Consider the following 22,390-nt stretch of genomic DNA (forward strand, 5'->3'; position numbering starts at 1 on the left):
CATCTATCTTCATACAACCTACCTATCAACTCAAACAGAAGAAAATGATTTTGTTTTACCCTGCTTGCTAATAAATGCCATAGTTTTGCCTTTTTTTTTTCACAGTTCCCTCCATAGCACAAAACAGAAACAATCAGCTTATCTCATCTGGGTCCCCTTGACTTTTTTCAGCAAATCTATGTCCTAGGACATGTCACAACAGAACAACTGTATGCTGTGTGGACACTGCTTTAATTAGTAAAATTCTGCAAACAGGGAGAAGTAGCAACAAACTTTAGAAATCCTTCTTCGTATTGAAACTGATGGACTGCACATTCTCCTAGTGTCTGATCATAAGATTATCTTATACCTGTCTAGGCTTCCAGAGCTCAAAGCCCATTAGTTAATTAATCTTGGGTTTTGCTACATCCTTCGGAAAATAAGGCAGAACAAGGCCCTGAGGTTCTAAGTGCTCCCAATCCTATGGCTACAAGACTTGGTCACGTCTGTTTCTAGACAGTCTCACGTAAAACTCTTTCTGATCAATCAATGGAATGTCCACAACCAACACCGACTTTCCCTCAGGATAAAATACTTTGGTAGATAATCTTAAAAGGGCAATGGAAATTAATACAATTGTAAAGATATGACACGAATGATTTCAGCTCTGGGAGAAAAATAAGGCTTAGGCAAAGGAAAAAAACAGTGGTTTAAAAAAACAAACAGGCAACTAACGACAAAATAGAATAATTAATTAAAAGACTGGGGCCCAGGGACTCACTGAGACTTCTCAGTTCACGTCATAATGAACACATGTTTTTTTGTATCATTCACAGGACCAGGAAATAGATACCCACACGTAGGCAAAACTGCCAGATGCCATCACCCACTAGGGTACCGAAACTCCCTCGGATAGGGAACTATACGAGCCCACCCCCTGAGGACTTTCCAAAGTCTTTATTTTATTCTCTTATTTTAAATTCCATTCTTACAGCAACTTCTAACTTTCAGATTACTCTTCAAGAAGTCTCACTGAAATAAAAATAATTTTAGACACGAGCCACTTAAATGACCTTAGCCTTAACACAGGTGCATTTATCTGCATCGCAGCGGAGATTTTCTTTTTCTTTTATCTGTTAGAATAGATAAGAATCAAGGACTACAACAGGGAGAGGATGAAGAGAATTCATTAAAATACAGGCATTTCCTTTCTAAAATGCTACCATGTTATAAAGTTCTGAGACCAAATTTTTTAATTCAAATTTTATTCTATTAAAAATAAAAGGAACACATTGTCAGGAGAGGTGATGTGTTGACAGCCTACTGCAAGTCACCTTAAACCAAAGTCAGTGGAGATGGGTATTCATTTGCTACCTTCCTTCCTTACCACGAAGGATGTCAAGAGTCCCAAGAAGCAGCCTCCATTTCAAGATGCCAATAATTTGCACAAGGGAGGGAAGGTGGGGATTATAACCATCTCCTACAGTAACAAATATGTACTCATTTGTATTATTTTTTAGATTCCATATGTAAGTGATATCATACAGTACTCGTCTTTCTCTGTCTGACGTATTTCACTAAAGCTGTGAAATAATATTCTCTGGGCACATCCATATTGCTACCAATGGCAATATTCCATTCTTTTCTTTGGCTGAATAATATTCCACTGTATCCACGTGCAGGCTATTGTAAATAGTGCTGCTATGAACTTTGGGGTGCATGTATCTTTTTGAATTCGTTTTTTCCGGATATATATCCAGGAGTGGGATTGCTGGATCATATGGTAGTTCTATTTTTAGTTTTTTAAGGACCCTCTATACTGTTTTCCATAGGGGCTGCACTAATTTACATTCCCACCAACGGTGTAGAAAGGTTCCCTTTTCTCCACATCCTTGCCAAAATTTGTTATTTGCAGACTTTTTGATGTCAGCTGCCCACGTCAGAATATTTTTTTCTTTTAAATAGGATAGCAACAATCTAATTCCCAGCAGACAAATGTAATGCGGCCCAAAATGACTGCCAACAGAAGACAGAGAGTTATTCAATATAAACCCAATATATCCGATACCCATCAGAAGGCTTAGAATTACAAAGACCAGGAGGCACCATGAATAGCATATGATCTTGAGAACGAAGGAAGCGATTAAAACTGAGTGAAGAAACGAAGAAGACAGACTCATCTGTTAAATAACCAGAAGTTTCCTCATACTGAAATTCATGACCAAAGAAACATCAGGACAACAAAGTAAACAAAATAGAAGTACTCAGAACCAGAGTCCAGGATACAGTGAAAGGGAGAAAGTGAGAAAAGTGCAGACACCTCTGACATAGAGGGGACGCAAGACCAAAAGTCTAACGGTCTAAGCAGTCCCCAGAGAAGAAGGAATACTCAGTTGCTGAAACGATGCATTCATCCACTTCAAGGCGGCCTAGGGGATCATGCTTAGTCTATTACAAAACTATTTGAACCAACTTCAACAACAAGTCTGAGAGAGTCCTGAGGGCTGAGGTAGAGGGAGGGGCAAGAGAGAGAAATTAGGCAAGTGTTAAATCTTTCCATTTGTTTAGTCAGTGGAATTATTAAGTCATAATTTCCTCCCTAAAGCGTTCTACAATAGAAAGCAGCATCTGGTTTATAGTTAGATCTTGTATGTGTGCTGATGTGTGCTAGTAACTTACAGATACTGAAATTGATGTATAGAAGCTGCACTAAGGTGCTAATGTCAGAGAGAGGTGGGCTGAACTTAGAATCCTTGGTAGATTCCGAGGTCAGAGACAACCAGGTCTTCTTAGGACTCGGGGACTCTTTAGCTACTTGTGGGAATGCCTTCTGCCAACATCGAACTGGGCACTGAGAATAAATGATTTTACCCAAGGTTATTAGCCATGCATGGTGGCCTTCCAAGGTGAAGTCCAGGAACCACTACAGATAGGCTGCAACTGACAGCGATGTAAGGGCAGAAAGCAAGACTAAGCACTGCGAACCTCATCGTCTGACACTGCCACAACCGCTAAGCAAGGGATTTTGTAGTTTACAAAAGCAGGGGTGCTCCATGACAGATACGAAATGAAAACAAAACCCCCAAACCCCTGCTTCTTTATGTCAGGTCATGTGAGAAGCATGGCCAACAGTACCCTCTGGGTTGATGTCTGATGCCCTGTAACAGCTTCAGCATGGAAATCTGAACAGGCTCTGTGAGTACTTCAGCCACTTTAATAAAAAAAAGTATAAAAAATATAGCGGTTCTATGCCCAGTTTCTATTTCTGAGTCCCCAAACCAAGCCCTCTTTTTTTTTTCCTTTGGCTGCGCTGCACGGCACATGGGACCTTAGTTCCCCAACCAGGGATGGAACCCACGCCCCCTGCAGTGGAAGCGCAGTCTTAACCACTAGACTGCCAGGGAAGTCCCCAAAACCAGTCCACCTTGGCATTGGATTCCAAGAGCTGTGAAATTCAGCCCTCTCTTGCTTCTTGCTACATTTTCCCCTTACGCAAGAGAAAGTAACTAAACCAAAGACAAAAGAGTAAGGGATATGGTACAATTCAGTTTGGAGGACCCAGATGCTCATTTGTAGCACTGCTACCAATTACTGCTTTAATTACTGAGGTCATGCTTCTGCTGCATAATAAGCCTTCAGACACATTGATCCCTTGCCATCAAAAACCGTCCTCTGGCTTTAATGCTGTCTTTAGTTTTAAGGTCAAGAAGTAAACAGCGTGAGGGTGTAACGCAAGTGGCCAGGGGTTGGAAATTCGGTTCTCTTCATTAGGCCAAAGCACTCCAGTGAGTGCTCTGAGAGGTGGTCTGGCTGCCTGCGGGAGAGGCTTCGGCAGGAATACTGAAGATGCTGCTGCCCGGTAAAGGGTCTGAAGGCTTTCAAATGTGAAAAAGCCTAATAAGTTAATTCAGAGAGAAATACGCAGTAAGCAAGCATGTGCAGTGACCTTTATGTCTTTCCACCAGATCTTCCAGTTCTCCTCTTTTCCAGTACATAGTAGGACTACTCTTCTGCCCACCTACCCATCCCCCCCTCCAGTCACGTGCTTTGACAAGTGAATTGGGAGTGAGCCGGCACCCAGATCACCACCTTCCCTCTTTCTCCTTTGCCAAGAGACAGACAATGTCCCAGGTGGCAGGTGCCGCAGGCCTGGGTCCTAGAGTGAGGATAACATACAGAAAGGGTCCCAGCCAACCCACAGAGGATGCATGGTGAACAGGAGAAAGAATGTCACTGTTTGGAGCCGCTGGGCTTTGGTGACCGTCACGGCCTCAGCTAATCTCGCCCTCCTGACTGATCTAGCCCTGATATAGCATATGGGTTTCCCTATGTATTTCACTCGAGCACCAACTTCACTACTATCCAAGTCATAAAGTGTAATGCTAAGACGACTAGTCTTAAATCGATGGAAAGGATTACATACTTAACTACACCAGAAGGTAGACCATAGGAAAGCCTTAACATAGCAAGCCTGACGGCTATTCTCTGAAAGGCCTGCTTCTCAGTTTGGATCCTGGCTGGTATCTGGGAACTTGGATTTTGGGAGGGTTCCCAACACCCTAATGTAGCTCATTGTGTCTAAAATCTGTACAAACAATGTGGTTTGTGCTGAACACCTGCTTTCCTCCTGGGAGGCTGGAATTTGGGTCTTTGCTGGACAGAGGGTGCCTCCCTGACCAGCCTCTCAATAAAATTCCTGGGCACTGAGTCACTAACAAACTTCCTACCAGACCACAGTTCACACGCATTGTCACAGCTTGTGGCTGAGGGAATTATGGACTTCTGTGGGACTGGGGAGGACTCTGGAAGCTTGTACCTGGTTTCTGCGCTCTTCACCCCACGTGCCTCTCCCTTTTACTGATGCTCTTTTGTATAGTTTTGCTGGAATAAACCGTGGTCATGAATAAGCTGAGTCCAGCGGGTCCTCTTAGTGAACCAAAAAACCCAGAGGTGGTCTTGGGGACCCCAACTCCCACCAAAACAAGTTCCTTTAACATCATTTGTGAGGGAAAGGAGAATACTACATATATTTGGGGGACAGAGGTGCGAAAGGATAATTTCTTCATTACTAGGGTATATCATAAGATAAAATAATCTCCTCCCAATGGATCCATTTCTTTTCTATGACAGGCGAACCCCGATGATTAAAGTTAAGAATGTAAAGCTAAAACCTTCGTCATACCCAGGGTAAATATCTTTTTCCCCTTACTTTGGCTGCTCCGCAGAGCACAGAAGCCAGATGGGCTATCTGTTTTAAATAGGCCCCAAAGGCATTTTATGGAATTGTAAATAAGTGCATGTTTACACAGGAATTGTTTTAAAGTGAAGAACACCAAAGATCAAAGAAAAGGAAACATACCATAATTATCACCGGCTGTATCTGACTTCTCAATCTGGATGTTCTGAGTGACTTTTGGACAAATTTCAATTTCTTTGTACAGCTGAAAATGACAAAGAGAAGCCTAATTAAGACTTCATTAAAAATAACTTAGAAATAGTCATCAATTTGTAAATCTGTTTTTTCAGAATTTGAAATCAAATTCTCATCACATCCTAGTATCTTTCTTGAACTGACCCCATTAAGACTCAAAGTGGAAACTTATAACTCACATTCCCAGATTTAGCTCTAGTTCCAGTTTCTAAATAATTCCTTGACATCACTCTGTATGTCTCTTCCCACCCTATTATCTATCACACATCTGAAAAAGAATGCTAAGGTAATCGAAAATCTTCAGTACTGGGGAAAAAATTATTAACATCAAGAAGAGGTTATAAAGATCTTGATATGGGATCCGGAGGAATAGGAGAAATCTCTGTGCTTCCATTCTCTTCTGTTCATATACCATTTTGGCTCAAAAAGTCCACCAGAGTATAAATATGCAGAGAAAAATTATAGCATTAAAACAGATGACAGATTATGTAAATGACAATATTCTCTTTTAGCCATTAGATTATACCAAATTACTGAAAAAACTGAAGTACATAAATCAATCACCTCTCTCAGAAACCCAAGAAAACATGGGAAAAAAAATAAGAGAAACTGGCAGTTCACAGAGAAACTTTATTTCAATTAATTTAATTTATACTTCATGCTTAGATGTCTGGACCTAGCATCATCATGGACAGTAACTTATGAAGGTTTTACCATGTGTTCCTGCCCCTCACATGCTCTCTATGAGACAAATGTGATCCCCATTTTACAAATGACGAGAAAAAGGCTACAGAGAAAGTACTTTCCTAAGGTCAAAAGGCCAGCCTGGGCAGAGCTGGGATTTGAACCCAGGTCTCACTTGCTCCAGCCCTGAAGTTCTCCCCATTACACTATAATGCCTCCCAGACTGTTTCCTGGTGGGACTCAGGGGTACCACAGTAAAGGGTACCAAACCTTACTTCTTCAGTAAGTAAGCCAAAGACCACTTCCAAACTTTATGATAGAAATTCCAAAACATATTGACGTGTCAAACGCTCATATAGAACTTAAAATTTGTCATTTAATTTCAAAATGAAAATCTAGTTTGAGCCAAAGTCAATAACAGAAAACTGTCCTTTAGCATTAAAGAGAAGTCTCGGTGATTATTTAAACTTGCCCCCATCTCAGTCATTTGTCCAGAAATAATTTTGTTCAGACAAGTATGAAAAAAATGCAGGTTTCTTTCTCTTCACTTTCTTAGGGCAGTTGACAGGTGGGAGAAGTGAGCAGAATGTTTAGGATTCGGGAGTCTGGAAAACGGGCTGCTGTAATACTAGAAAGCCAAGGGGTGGGGCAGGGGCTGGGAACATTGACCCAACGGCCTAGATCCTCTAGAACTCCCTAATTTAATGCCACTTCCACCAAATGCGTAACTTCATGTTGAGGGCATAACTTAATGTGGTTTTCTTTCTATACTTCAGAAGAAGTTTCAAACCAATGCATTCTGAAGTTAGAGGAAATCAGTTCTATTAGATCTACTGATCTTTAGTTCAGAAAATTACAGTCACCAAAACTATACATACCAAATATAATCAATTTCATGATTATTTTGTAATGTCATGGAATGCTCAATAAAATGTTATGAAATGTATTCACTTCGACTTAGTTTGAACCTTAGTTTTTTCAATTTCCTTGAGAGCCAAACTCTCCCCCTAGGTGGCAGTATATCACCGTTTGTTCTAATCATCTCTGGAAAATTCTAAACGGTTGTCCATAGATCCCGTGGGAATTTAGCTTTGTAAATAAGCTTTGCTATTTGTTTATAATATTACCTCCTCTCTTCTTTGTAATTGGGGTGAAAGTCTTTGTGTTTTTTACCAGTTTCAGACAATAACTTAGTATAATATAGACAGGGCCCTTGACCACTGTCCTTAGGCTGGCTGGACTAAAATTGGGTTTGGTAAAAATCTCTAAAACCTGTAAAATTTCAAGAAGGAGCTGCACTTTAAAATATATTTTCGATGCAGTCATAATATCTGAAACCAGAAATTTCGTAGTTTTAAATGTATCTTTAGCAAAGAAGTATCACACACATTCCATTTATTTATTAAATTTATTTATTTATTTATGGCTGTGTTGGGTCTTCATTGCTGCACGCAGGCTTTCTCTAGTTGCGGCGAGAGGGGGCTACTCTTTGCTGCGGTGTGCAGGCTTCTCGTTGCGGTGGCTTCCCCTGTTGCAGAGCACGGGCTCTAGGCGCGTGGGGGGCTCAGTAGTCGTGGCTCACAGGCTCTAGAGCACAGGCTCAGTAGTTGTGGTGCCCGGGCTCAGTTGCTCCGCGGCATGTGGGATCTTTCCCGGACCAGGGCTCGAACCCGTGTCCCCTGCATTGGCAGGTGGATTCTTAACTACTGAGCCACCAGGAAAGACCCCTTTATTTTTATTAAATCAGTGATGCTGCATGTTTTCCCTCTTTTCAAAAAGCAGATTAAACACCATCAGACGTTAAGAAACAATCTGATTACCCTGGCGCTTGAATTATCACGAAATCACATTCATTTCCTACCAGGTCTCCTTGGCGTGCCTGGTCCAAGCGACCATCACCCATGGCCTGAACAACAGCTCACTAGCCTCCTGCCTGCTCTCCCAGCTCTTTCCCTAAGGCCCTAAGGTTCATGGGCCACACAGTAGCCACAGCGAGCCTATTAAGACAGGAGTCAAATAATGCCCTTCCTCTCTGGGGATTTCCCTTCTCACCTGGGCCCTACAAGCCCTCCCGGTCACTCTTCTGCATCCTCCCTCCTTGTGCATCCAAACCCCTCCCCACCCTGCCTTCCCTCTCCCCACCACTCCCTCACTTGCCCTCCTCACTGATCCTCCTCAAACATGAGTAAACTACCTCTACTATCACCCCCCTCCCCTTGCCAGGCCTTACCCAGCTTTGTTTCCTGAGCCTAGAACACTTTCCTCCAAAATACCTCTATGACTCACCTTCTCACCTCACTCACCACGCTGTTCAAACATCACACCTAAAGGAGCAGCGCAATCGCTTTTAGATGTCTATCTTTCTCTATCTGTTTGTCCTAACTTTTTCTTTCCCCGCTCTTGACATCCCGGGAAATATTACACATTTACTTGTCTTTGTTAAAAATATTTACATGTTTTTATATCTGTGTCCACAAACTTGAATGTATTTTCCACGAAGAGTAGAGATTTTTCTGTGTATCTCAGTGCCTAGAACAGCTAGCATGGTGCCAGGAACACAATAAACACTAAATAAATATTTGCGGGATGAATGAATGAATGAATGAATCAGTGTTTCTGCAAACTCTTTATTCCCACCTGTCACTTTAAGAAAAACATATTTAATATGCGTTTTCAAAAAACCCAGTGCCTCCATATTCATTATCATTCTACAGATTGGACCCAATAACCAACTGATCATGAAAAAGTAGCCAAACGGGTATTACTTATATTAGCAAAGCAGATAAGTAGAAAACTAACTATTCATGGTCTTTCATAAGCAAAAGAATCCCCAGCCCCACCAAATAAATGCACTAGACACTCCAAAAAGATCTTTAAAATGTAGTACACACTTTCGCTAATAACTATTGACCTTACTACTCAAGAATACTTGACAAAACAGTAGCAGAGAATAAAATGTTTTGGGACAGTCACCTATGAAGGAGTCATTTTTCAGGACAGGACTTCAAACATGTGTGAGCTTCCCTAGTCCATCAAAAATAAAATGGAGGGGCTTCCCTGGTGGTGCAGTGGTTGAGAGTCCGCCTGCCGATGCGGGGGACACGGGTTCATGCCCCGGTCCGTGAGGATCCTACATGCCGCGGAGCGGCTGGGCCCGTGAGCCACGGCCGCTAAGCCTGTGCGTCCGGAGCCCGTGCTCCGCAACAGGAGAGGCCACAACAGTGAGAGGCACGCGTACTGCAAAAAAAAATAAATTAAAAATAAAATAAAATGGAGGTGGGTTATGGAAACCAATTAGCCATAAGTGGCCCGATACTTGTTCAGTAAGGGACAATAAATCCAATATCTGTAAAATCTCAAAAGGCATCCAAGAACACTGTGTGTTCAGAAACCCCCTGCCCTGGAATGACATTTCATACCAGCTTAATGGCCGAAAGCACGGATTGGAAACCATGGACGTATGGATAGAATTGAAGGGGTCTGTGAACTGGGATAGTGAAAAAGCCTGAAATTTTTATATTCACTAACCTGTAACTGAGACTTAGCATTTCCTTCAATTATAAATGAATGGAGGCAACAAACACGGCAATACGAGCAATGCCTGCGACCTTGTCAGAAACAGAAATCACAGTATTTTTATACCATTTTCTAGTTGTTGCCAGGATCTCAAAATACCAGTTATGCTCATCACTACTTCAAAACAGTGGCAGGTGTTAGACCTATGCTGGGTCTTGTTATTTAATGAGGTAATAAGTAAGCATGTATATTATCTATAATTTTAAAAATAGTTTTGATGACTATTTCAACACAATTAGGCCATAGGTAATCCTATGTATTCTATATATTTCATGCAATTGAAAACATTATTCTGATATGGGACCTAGAGGCTTTACCAGGCTGCCAAAGATATCCTAAGAACAAGAAAGTTTAAAATCTTGGTAAAAACAGAGGTGCCCGTGAGCAATACTCACTCACAATCTGAACAGTAAAGTGAGTACTGTTTACTTCCTCAGGAATCTCAGAGCTGGAGACCTTCTGTAACAGGGCAAGAAAGAATACCATAATCTCTCTGTGTTTTGGATTCTTTTTTTAAATAATTGTAATTATAATATATATATAGCAGTGTAGATACAGAGTAAGTGTGGCACACCTTAGTCTCCTATACTGGATGAGACCGCAAAATGGCCAAAACATAAAAATAATAAAAGAGTCAATATAATTTCAAAAGGTATGTCTTAAGCATGTACTGTGTGTAAGATATGAAGGACATGGAAGTTGCTTAGGCATGACCCCTGTCATTTACGACACAAAAGATTCATTAACTCTGAAATGCAAAATATATGACCTAATAGCTGTTCCAGTGTTACCAGCAAAGCACTTTCCTTTCTTAAGTAAGAAAAAGGGCTTTCTCTCCTCTACTCACGGAGCACAAAGTCAGGGCTTTCCCCATGTCAGAGAAAAAAATAAATCAGTCACTGTTAAAAGTACCCTCCTCTGTGTTAAACTTAGTGATTTAAGCGATGGTTGAAAATGGTTATTTCGTTCTTCTATTTCGTGACATGATAAGAGTGTTATAAAAGCACACCCTCTCTTATATTTCATTAAAAACACTTAGAGGGACATGAGGGAAGTTTTTAAGATGACAGAAGTGTTCTAAATCAGAGGTCCCCAACCCCCGGGCCACGGAACAGGAGCCTGTTAGGAACCGGGCCACACAGCAGGAGGTGAACAGCAGGCGAGCAAGCAAAGCTTCATCTGTATTTAGAGCCGCTCCCCATCACTCGCATTACTGCCTGAACTCTGCCTCCTGTCAGGTCAGCGGTGGCATTAGATCCTCATAAGAGCGTGAACCCTACTGTGAATTGCACATGCGAGGGGTCTAGGTTGCACGCTCCTTATGAGAATCTAATGCCTGATGATCTGAGGTGGAGCCGAGGTGGTGATGCTAGCACTGGGGAGCGGCTGCAAATACAGATTATCATTAGCAGAGAGGTTTGACTGCACAGAGACCATAATAAATCAATTGCTTGCAGACTCATATCAAAACCCTATCAGTGAGTGGCAAGTGACAGTTAAGCTGCATCTTATGGAGTCGACTAGACATAAGCAACATACTTCAGATGTCACTGTCTCCCATCACCCCCAGATGGGACCATCTAGTTGCAGGAAAACAAGTTCAGGGCTCCCACTGATGCTGCATTATGGTGAGTTGTATCATTATTTCATTATATACTACAATGTAATAATAATAAAGTGCACAATAAATGTAATGCGCTTGAATCATCCCCAAACCACCCCCCACCCCCCGGTCTGTGGAAAAACTGTCTTCCACGAAACAATTGTCCCTGGTGCCAAAAAGGTTGGGGACCGCAGTTCTAAATTATGACTGTAATGCTGGAAACACCACTGTCTGTATACATTTGCCAAAACTCATGAAATTGTGTGCTCAAAATTGATGCTTTATTGCAGAGAAAGTAAACCTCAAAAAAAAATTGATTAGAAACAAAATTCCCTACTAAATATACTAAATTTTAAATCACGCTTCCCCTTTTCAAAAAGAGACTATTCGGGTTTCAATTTTCAGTTCTGTTTTCTGTGGTGAAAGCCTGTCTGAAGTCATACTGTTATCATTCACAGATCCATGGCAAGAAGCTCGGTGGCCCCCAGAGGAATGACTAAGTGCAGAGAAAGAAGAACAAACTCCAAGAGAGGGGGCCTTGCTCCCAAAATGTTTCTTTCCTGGAACTGAAAAAAGCACCCTTTGGCAAACAAAAAAGGAACTTGTCATTATTTTGCCACGTTACCATGACAACCATTTATTGAGCATCTACTATGTGAACCGTTATCTCTAATCTTTGCGAAATCCTAGAAAGTATTATCACCTCATTTTTTTTTTTTGCCAAGACCACATAATTAGTAAGCAACAGAGTCAATATAAAAATCCAGATACAGTTCAGAACCCAAGTCCCATAATGAAACTCAAACCCACATAAGTGTGCCCAAGAATCTCTATAATAAATACAATTCCAAAAGGCCAGGACACATAATTAGATGGCAGCTTTTTCACCCAACAGGATTTGACCCATCAATTTCAACATGCAGGGAGAAGTCATACAAAATTGGAGTTAGTACTTTTTATCTGACAACAGCCAGCTCACCTTTGAGTCACCCATTTAAAACATAAGACTGTCAAAGCTACAAGGAAAGCTAGGCATAATAACTAAAATTCTATCTGAGAGTCAGTTCTGGATTTCACTTTTTCATGATAGGACAGCATCGTTCCCCGCATAAACTAAGGTGGCATTTTCACTCTGCAAAAATATTGTGATATGTAAGGCCATCTCCACAAACTTAAGAGCGCTGAATGAGGCTCATTTATTTTAGAATTTGTTCCACTCCACCAACCACAATTAGCATGAGCACACATATAATTTAAAAATAATCTCCTACAGAATGTACTTGGACAACAGACATAAACATTACCAGCTCATAAATGTCCTCCTCGGGCTTTGGCACGTAGTGTTGCATTTTGTTTTCTATTAGAAATTTCAGGCGCAGGTAATGAGCAGAATGATCCAGTCTATGTGCCTGGGACCAAAACAAAAAAAAAAGGAGAAGAGAAAATGTCTTTTCAATAGTAAATAGACATAATTAGTTTTCCACTGATGTACTGTCATCTATTCCTGAGAATAATGGTGATTTGCTACTGAAGGGAGGTGTAAAATTTCTATACTTCTTAAAAGGTTTACACCCAAAACCAAACTTTAATTTTCATTGAATATATTAATAATATCCCACGGGTATCTTATGATCAATGGAAACAAAAAAGTCATCTTCACTTCTGCTTATCTCATCCATTACGCTCTTTAACACTGGGTTTGCAAGAAAACCTATCAGACCCAAAAGGCCTTTAAACATAATTTCCAACATACAAAGGTGATTGGAGAAGAAAAGTGACAAGAAAGGCAAGGGAGGATTTACAGTGACAGAAGAGAGCTGTGCCCAGGCAAACTTATTTTTTTAACCACATGGGGACACTGGGACAGTTGTTCACAGTTCATTTGCAAGTGAGTTGGTGTATAGACAAGGCATTTGGATTTCAGTCTTACTTATATACACCCCGAGTGAGACTCCCTCCGGGGGCAGCGAAGACAGGCATGTGTCCAACTTTGGAAACACAATGAATGACTTGCCCAAAGAAAACAATTCTGAAGCAGTTAAGGATTGAAATTTCCAGGCCTTCTCCACTGGTCAGGATGAGTCAAATGATTTTTTTTCTATCTAGAAAGTCATTTGTGAATTAACTTTGTGGAAAAGGCAACAGTGGAAACATGGTTTTATAACTAACATCCTCAATTCACATTCAAGAAGATGCAGAGGAAAAAAGAAAAAAATGCTCTTCAAAAGTTACATGCAAGTTACATGAAAATGTATTGCTAGAGGGAAAATGTTTCCATCAAGTCTTTTTTGAAAGCATCCTTATCTTTTAGAGATTTATCCTGAAGTACTAGTAAAGATATGATGTCTGGAATCTGCTTCCAAAATCATTCAGAGCAGGGGGTGGGAGTGAGTTAGTCAATGGAGAAACATAATTTGATATTATAGAACCTTGGTGATGGTGACACAGAAGTTTATTACATTATTGCCTACTCTTTGTAAATTTGAAATTTTTCATCAATATAAAATCTCTTCACACCAAAAGCTCAACTGATAAGAATTATTTCAAAATAAGCGAAGTTAATTTTTCACTGGTTTAATGCTCTTTCTGTTTACCTTCTTCCCCCCGGCCCCAAATTTTAAAGCCAAGCTAAGAACATTCTAATAATTATTCCAATAATAGTCATTCAATTACACCTAACTAATTCTGAAGTGTGCCAGATACCACGTGAAGCAGTCTTCAGGAGTGTGGGAAGGGGCCTGCAGAACATGGGAGTTGGCGACAGTGATGACTTTGCCTCGTAATTAAACACACATGCAAGACAGGGATCCTGCACTAGAGAAAAGCAGGGTTATAGAAAGTAGAAGTGAGTTTGTTCTAAACGCCTAGCAGAATGATAAAGAAGTTTTCTATAGTGATTCTCGGGAACCTCCAACGTGTATCCTTTTCTGAGTAACGTGATAGTCTGAAGCCCACCGTCCGAACACAGGCACCACTGAGGCAGCACCTTCCTTGCACCTGGCTTTCGGGTTTCCGCTGTCGGTACTGAAAATCAAACGCTCAGTGTCTGCCAGACCCAGATCATTGATGTCAAACAACCAGGGAGGATGGGTAAGCCAGGGAAGCAAAAGCAGGGAAGTTTCAAAGTGTGCTACCTACTGCTTGTCAAAGAGCCGCTGAGACAAACAACAAATTAATAATACTCAGGGTGCTACGATAAGCAAGAAAAGTTTCCCTCACAGAGATAAAAGCTGCAAATGCTTCCCACTGACCTAGATCCCCACTGAAATCTTTAATTAGAAGCAAAATATTTTGGTTCACCATCTGTTTCCAACTGAGGTGGGAGGGAAAGAGAAATGAAACTTCATGGCGTCTTGGTCAACAGGAACAAATCCACCCGGAAACTTTATCGTCATCATTAATCAACACTTTGTAGACACTCCCAATGGGGCTGCCACTTAGACAGTCTTCTGGAAACCAGACCATAATAGCCACCTCACCTAAGAAGCTTCAGGCTCCCGAAACCTCGGTGTGAAAGAGAGATGTCTGGTGCCATTGGCAGGCACCAAACGTCTTAAGGTGGTCCTGATGGAGACATCATTCCTTAAATGCTACCATGCTGAAAACATTTATACAGATACACAGAAATAACGGCCGACACCTTGAAGTGTTTAACAAAGCAAAGAGAACAGAGTAACAGGAATAAGGGTGGCTCTGGCCGTCTTCCCCTCCACCACCGTATTTCTCAAACTTCCTTAAGTTACAATAATGTCTTGATAACTTCGAAAAATAAAAATGAGCACATGTAACCAACATAACAATTATAATGATCTTATTTGTAACCCAAGAGCCCGTGGTTTGGTCAGTAAATAGTTACCTTAAAAATGGGACTTTGGATCAACATACCCAGGTGTCTTATCATTTTGGTAAATGTTTCTCAATTACGAGCCCCCATTAGTCATGGCTGGTCTAACATAAAGGGAAAATCGTAATGAATTAACTAAATCAGATCATCAGAACTCTCAAGGATTTCATGCTCCTCCAATATTTACAAGTCAGTATCAAGGCAGGTTGAACAACTTACCATGTTCACAATACATCTACGTGCAAGAAAAAATTCCAAATATTAATGAATATTTTAAGACAGTAATTCTAAAGATTTGGCCTGCTTTACACTTGTAAAATGTTCAATTACAACGTAAGAGAAATTCAGCTGGGAAGACAACTTAAATGGTCCAAATTTGTTTTCCAGTGTTCATTAAGTTACGTAGAAAGCATTTGATTCATTTTGAGACAATGCAGTCCCAAATCATACCATAAGACAGATATTATTTGTTTAGTTGGCATGTTTTTAAAATTTTTCATCTTCCTATGACTCCTTCAAAGGATGAAACAACAAAACATAATGTAGGTCTTTTCAACAAATAGTTTGAGTCCATTAAAACAGAGAATAACACGATCTTGAAATCCACCAATGTTTTGTTCTTCCATTTCTCCTCATATTCTTCCATTTCAATCAAACTTCTTCAGGAAACATAAACGCATGCAGTTAGGACATCCAGAGATCCACACGGGCACGCGCGCACACACGCACACACGCGCACACACACACACACACACACAAAGTGCTACTGCAGAATTTCCAAAGAGACTTATCCTCCCCTTCGAGGTGATTTTTATTGTTTTTAATGTCCATGGTTATTAGAATATCCAAAGCCATAGGTCTACAGAGTGAAGCCATGAAATAAATACCAATGGTCACACGTGAATAATAACAAGTATGAATAAATGAATTTCTTTGCAATTATTTTAGTAATTGCAATGATCAGAATATGTCCACAACCCATAGGCTAACACGGTTACCTGCTATATCTAGCAACTATCACTTTCATAACACTCATAACATGAATCGCACATGAAATGTAGATCTTGAAACAGTTACTGTACCAGAACTTGACTGGTGCTCGGATGGCAGATGACAAACTGATGTGAAATGATGTGGATCAGACAGAATAGGAAAGAGAATGGCTGAATGCAAGAGACAGAAGAAAAAGATTGATTATTAAATATTAGAGAAAGCACCCATCACCAAAGTTGAGAACGACAATAAAGAAATAAAAGACAGACATTCTGACAATCACCGTTGTTTTCAGTCCCTCCTCCAAGAGAAAAAAAAAATCACTCAACATTAATCAGATCATTAATAACATGTGGCACTTTTTCCCCATTATCTCTTTCCCTCTGAAGAATAAAATCGGCTCCACTAATTACAATAAAGTGTTTTCCGAAGCAGCAAGCTTTAGAAGGTGCCTGGCTCCAAGCACATATAATTTAGCCTACACAGGTGCTTTTCTGGAGACCATCAATTTCTTAAAGTGCACACAAAATTTTTCTGTTTTTAAACTCAAGAGATGTAAGCTTGTTCCACACCTTATTTTTTTCTATGTTTTGGGGGAAAAAACCTGAGGATTCAGGAAAAACTGAGTGGGATGACCTTCTCTTGTTAGAGAAAGGCATGTGTGTCGTAATGATGCCATTAAAAACCCTGTCAAGTGACAGAAATAAACCCTTTATAGGGGAACTGGTCTAACTCATTATCTAAAGATGGTCTCTAAGTGGCCACGACAGTATTATTCCTCCCTGATTCCCTTAGTTTCTATCAAAGCAAAAGCTTGAGAAGTACCTAAAATCACTCTTTTCCCCAGTCACTGTTCAATTTACCCTCTGATATCTGATGGAGTCTAAAGCCAATGTACACAGGAGGCTCCAAAGCAAGGCAACTCCTTGGAAGGACCCTCCAGAGTTTGGCTTATACAAAAAGCCCGGAGTCCTACTTCTGACACCTTCAGCTGCAGTTCTGAGAATACTTCCCACAGCTCTGCAGAATATTAATGGGTCTCTAAAGAATCGTGCTAATCTATAAATAAAAGAATGCAGAAATCCTCAATAGACCAATTTTGTTAAGTAATTAAAATGAAAAATGTGAACAGAAATACCATTATCTTTAAAAAGCTAGAATTTGTCTACTTGAAGGAGTCAAAGCATGCAAGAGTGCATCATTTATTTTTAACACCCATGTGGGAGCTGATTGTAGCTTTGTCCTGAAACAAATGGTCCTTCTACTTTTCCTCCACAGAAGACGATCCAACAGGCTTATCTGAGCCAGAGTGTTCCATTTCCCCTTCATATGAAGCCATATTTTTCCTTTATCAAAGCCCTAGTGATTTATTTTTTTAAGTACAAAAATTGCTGATTGCAGAATTATAGAACTGAGGTAGTGAAAGTTATTCCACATTTATAAACCACTGTGTTGAATGAGGAGGTCCAAAAATACCACTGTATTCATCCAGCTTCTTCTAGGATAAAATGATGACAGAAAAGGTTTCCACTTTCCCTTTAGTGGCCTCAGAGAAGACCATTTCACTCTCCTAAGAATATATTCTAGATTCTTCCACCCCTTACGGACCATCCTTCCTGAATCCTGACAGTTCTTGTGACCATCCACTTGGCACAAAGGGATACATCTAAGTTTGGAACAGCCAGATATGGATTCAAAACCTCCTTTGCAAGTGATTATGACTGTGATGTGAACTCAGGCAAGGAACTAAGGCTCTCTGAGCCTCGCCTTCTCCATCTGTACAATGGGGACGTATCGTTCTTGCCCAGACTTGATATGACTACTAAATAAGACTATTAATGCTATTAATTATGTAAGAGAAAAGCAGGCATGTTAGGAAAGCTCCTTTCTTTCCTCTTTCCCTTCCCTCACTCAAGGCAATCCAATTCATCCACCTGTCCTTCAGGGAGGAAAAAAAAAAAAAAGAAACAGGGATTACCTTGAAAAAGATCAAGAAGTTTCTACAGCGTAAGGTAAAAACAGAGGAAGTGAGCTCAATCATTTGTCTCTAAAAAACAAAAGAGGCTAATTGTGTGTTCCTAGGAAGAAGAATTTCTCATCATGGAGGTCAAATTTATATTTATTATTTCAGTTTTTCCCTACCCTAAAGATGCCCGTGTATGAGTTACTGTCAAAAGAGCAGGTTACAAATAGTGCACATAATGTGATGCCAAAATGTTCACTGAGGTGATCTCTGAATTGTAAAGTAAGGGTGCCTTAATTTTCTGCTTTGTCCTTTACCTGAATTCTCTAAAACTTGTGCAATGAGCATGTAAGATGCTTATCACAAATCTATCAAGTACACACGTTGAAAGAGGCTACTTAAAAGAATCCCTCTCCTCCCGGCGCTGAAGAATTCACTTCCACTTATTAGGCATATTATCACAAAGAAATCCAAAGCTGCTCTGAAATGAAATGGAGATGTTCTTGAAAGCGCCCTCCCCTGCCACACGCTTCTGAGTGTTCATGGATTCCTCCGCTGCATTCTGTTCTTCTCAAGAAAGCAACCCCAAGTAGCCTCATACCTTGCAGATCAGCTCCAGGGTGTCCCGGGCTGTGTCCCCTGGCCGGACGGCTGTCAGAACTGGCTTATTATTTGGCAGACAGAACCAGGACGGAGTGAAATACTCGTGGACCCAAATGTCACAGTCAGGGTTGTGCTGGTGGACGCTGGGTAAGACCATTTCTTTCTCCCTCTACGATAAGAAATAAAGTTAGCAGAGCAGCAAGTTAGTCTCTCAAGATCTAGATCCCCAGATGGCACACAGGAATTACCCACTCCAATGAAAAGGGCCCAGGGCAGAAGTGGCGGCAGTGGTGAAGGACAGAGAGCTCCTCCGAGAAAAGAAGAAATTATAGAGAAAGGAGCTTCCTGGAGGTAGGAAAGATGTCTCAGAAGAGAGACAGACCTCGCACCTGATCCACGGCAACCACGGGTGGGCATTGCATGATTGAGTGGGTTTCAAAATTGGAAGAAAGAAAGAAATGGAAAAAAAAAAAAGAAAGAAGAAAGAAATGGGCTATCCGTTTGGTTCGGCTTTATTGCCACGATTTCTTCCACAAACCATTTAAATTTAGAACTGAGATTCCTCCAGCAAAGCCTATCTACCGTGTGAGCTATATGTTTCAAAGGCAACCATGAGGCTGCAAAGAAATTTTTAAAGAAAAGATGATGTTCTGGCATTACCTACTGACAAGCAGCATCGTTTGTGTGCTCACATTCGACATCTGATGTAACTCTGGGAGAGAGACAGCCTCATTTCCCAGATGAGGCTTAGAGAACTTCAAAGACCAGCTTTCTGGCCTTCTTAGGCTGTTGCCATCACTCCATCCTCTACATCAGGGAGTAGCACCAAGTTTCTAAGGGTGGGAGGAGCCGTGTCCTATGTATACCCTTCAGCAGCTGGGTTATATCTAAGTCAGCTAAACAGCTAAAGCTAAAAACACTCCATAGATTGATGAAATATTAGGAGCCTAATCTCTCTGAAATAAGCAGAGAAATCATTCCATTAGATTTTAGCAATGGAAAAATAATACTGATGCTCAATATGTGGTTTACATCCAGGCCACGGATTGGTAAATACATATCTACAGATTACTGAACACTTGGCACTATCCGCAAATTATAAGAAGAAACAAGTTTCCAAAGGAAGGCTGAGAAGTAGTAACATAACAACTTCCATATGTAAAAAGAACAGATCCCAGCATGGGGAAAAGATTTTTGTAAAGGCTACTAAACTAAATTCAATTGAGAAGACAATTTCAGCTCTGCCTTTGAATGGTGTGGCTTTCATAGATAAACTGAACCCCAGGGAAGGAACTGTCAGAACACAATCAACTTGCCCAAATCCCATTAACTATCATTGGAATCTTCCCATTCTGTCCTTACATGCCACCTAAAATAACTGCCCTTAGCACTACAACAGCCCAAGTTTTGCATCTAACCTGCTCTTTGAGAACAAGGCATTCCAGCCAAGGAGGAGGATAAAGGGGTATCTTGGAAAAACAAAAAAGCGACACAGAAATCCAGTGGAACAACTTCTGCAGCTTCCAGGATCTGTGTGCCTGGGGAAAATTAAAAGTGCACTAATAATGGTATGCAAGATGAATTAGCTAACTTCAGAAATGACTACATGAACATCAAAAACATCTATGCTTGGATTGCACATAAGAAGAGCAATTTAATTTCATCAGAAACAGACAGATGCTCAGAGAGAGTGCTATGGTTGGGTATTTCCAAGGACAGCAGCCTTTATATCCACGATGACATAATCCAGGAGTAGTTTAGGTAGCCAAGGGAGAAAAGGCCTGTCCACAGCCACTCTTATCCCCCTTCCCCCCAACAGCCAGAACTCCCCTACTACACTCTGATTTTGGAGGCTCAGCTCCATCTAGAAGGAGGGGCAAGCCATTGCTCGGCTGCATGGCAACCGAGAGCTGAACCCTGTCATATTGATTCTGAGTCCAAGAACCAGAGGATCATACCAAGGTCCCGTTATCAACACCAGAATCCCCCCACTGCCCCCAGCAACGAGGCCGCCTGTATCATCATTAGGGTCTTTAAAACAAGGAATGTCCATTTATTTAGAGGCTGAAGAAAAGTGGCCTAGAAAAAAAAAATCAATATTCTTTATGGGCTTTCAATCAGAGCAGTTGGAAAGACCCTTCTGAATCCGAGCACAAGGTTGAATCAAGTCTGGGCATCTTTAATCGAACGCTTGTCTTGGGAGGCAAACGCATTTTGTTTTTAAAGAACAAACTGTCAGAACAGTTCTTTGAAATTAATTGAAGGAAAAAAGCAGCATGTGTGGGTAGAGAGGGAGGGCAGTAAGAACTCACCTCCTGAGAAGAAAGTTGTATATGAGAGGAATTAACAATGGCATAAAATATTCTGCTACCCAGTACCCCACAATTTCCTCTTATAGTCTACATGGAAACTTCAACATTCAAATGATAGTTATTGAAAATGTTACGTCAGCAGGAGAATATTCTTACTGTTATCAAGTTTTCCATCTCTTCTCGACCTGTTACATAATTTTAAAGGACCGATCATTTCAGTTTTTAATACTGAGTGTACTTAATCTTAGGATCCCAAGAAACCACTGCATTGTGTAGTGTTGATGTATTTGTGGTACTTTTAGAAAAGGAACATGTGTTTGTTTTTACCTTGCCATCTGGAACAGTGTCATCAAATATTCCCTCTAAGGATTTCTTTACAGCCTCAGTTCCCTCACCGAACACCTGCATACACAAAAGTATCATCTTAAGAAGAAATCTGGGCAAAAGGGCAAATGAAGCATGAGAAGGGGGATGAAAACAGGCCTGACTATTAGAAAACATTACAGAAGTTTCAGATACTCTTACATCAAATCCTGAAGTAGGTAAAATAATGTACTAGCTAAAAGACCACGAAAATCATCCCTCTATCTATAACAGATCACTTCCCACGTCTTGGACAATTTTTTTTAATTGGCTTTAGATCTGGACATTTCATCTAAATTTAAAGAAAATAAACCTGCAAATGCAATGAACCAGATTCATTCACAGTGAAGAATTTCAGCTACAGCATCACTTACCTAATCAGAAATTTATCAATAATAATTTGTTTACTTTTTACCTCAGAACCTGAGAACATATGTTTATAATTATATTACCATAACACCAAGGAAAAATTTCTTATTTAAAAAATAGAAACTTGTCTAGCCTTTGAAATTTAATGAATCCTGCTAACTTAAAGATATGACTAAAATCACATCAGGGTACCAATGCCACTAGGTAGTCAAAACCTAAACACGTGGGAAAATTTCATAGGTTTGCTCTCAACCGATTGTGTACAGTCGGTATAATATACATGGTTAAGAAAAAGTCTTTGCTCCAATGCAAATGAGATATATAGAAACATACAATTTTTATCCATTTCAAAGTACTAAATTAACAAGTAACTTTCTATTGGTATACTTACGGCTAAGTAAGAGGTTTTTTTAAACTCTTACTGTAAGAGAGAATAACAAGAATTGTTTGTAAGACATTACATGGTCCTTTGATTAAAAGAAAAAGTTAAAACATTCTCTTGGATTCATTTAAATTCAGGCATATGTTTCAGCAGCAATGGACTGTAACATAAGTGGGCACCCATAAGGTAGAAGCACACAAGTGAACTAAGGCTTTCAATAGAAGAGAAATACAACCCAAACTTCCAGCTGCGAACCCTGACGTGTATTTACAGTGTCCGTCTGAGTCA

The 22,390-nt window shown here is 40.4% G+C and overlaps 1 protein-coding gene across 3 annotated transcripts in view; it reads right to left on the reverse strand.

Moving 5' to 3' along the window:
- Positions 1–22,390, reverse strand: part of TIAM1 (TIAM Rac1 associated GEF 1) — a gene marked incomplete at its 5' end in the record, with an annotated part of 137,020 nt that overhangs the window by 66,467 nt on the left and 48,163 nt on the right. For 2 of the 3 annotated variants that reach the window (XM_082654580.1, XM_082654578.1), the window contains 4 exons: positions 5,339–5,420; positions 12,578–12,682; positions 18,675–18,845; positions 21,316–21,390. In XM_082654580.1, coding sequence (XP_082510706.1) covers positions 5,339–5,420; positions 12,578–12,682; positions 18,675–18,845; positions 21,316–21,390 — 433 coding nt within the window. The remainder of the gene's footprint in view (positions 1–5,338; positions 5,421–12,577; positions 12,683–18,674; positions 18,846–21,315; positions 21,391–22,390) is intronic. The other variant, XM_082654579.1, reaches the window with a different exon arrangement.

Source organism: Grampus griseus, assembly GCF_964374135.1.
Source record: "Grampus griseus genome assembly, chromosome: 5".
Taxonomy (NCBI): domain Eukaryota; kingdom Metazoa; phylum Chordata; class Mammalia; order Artiodactyla; family Delphinidae; genus Grampus; species Grampus griseus.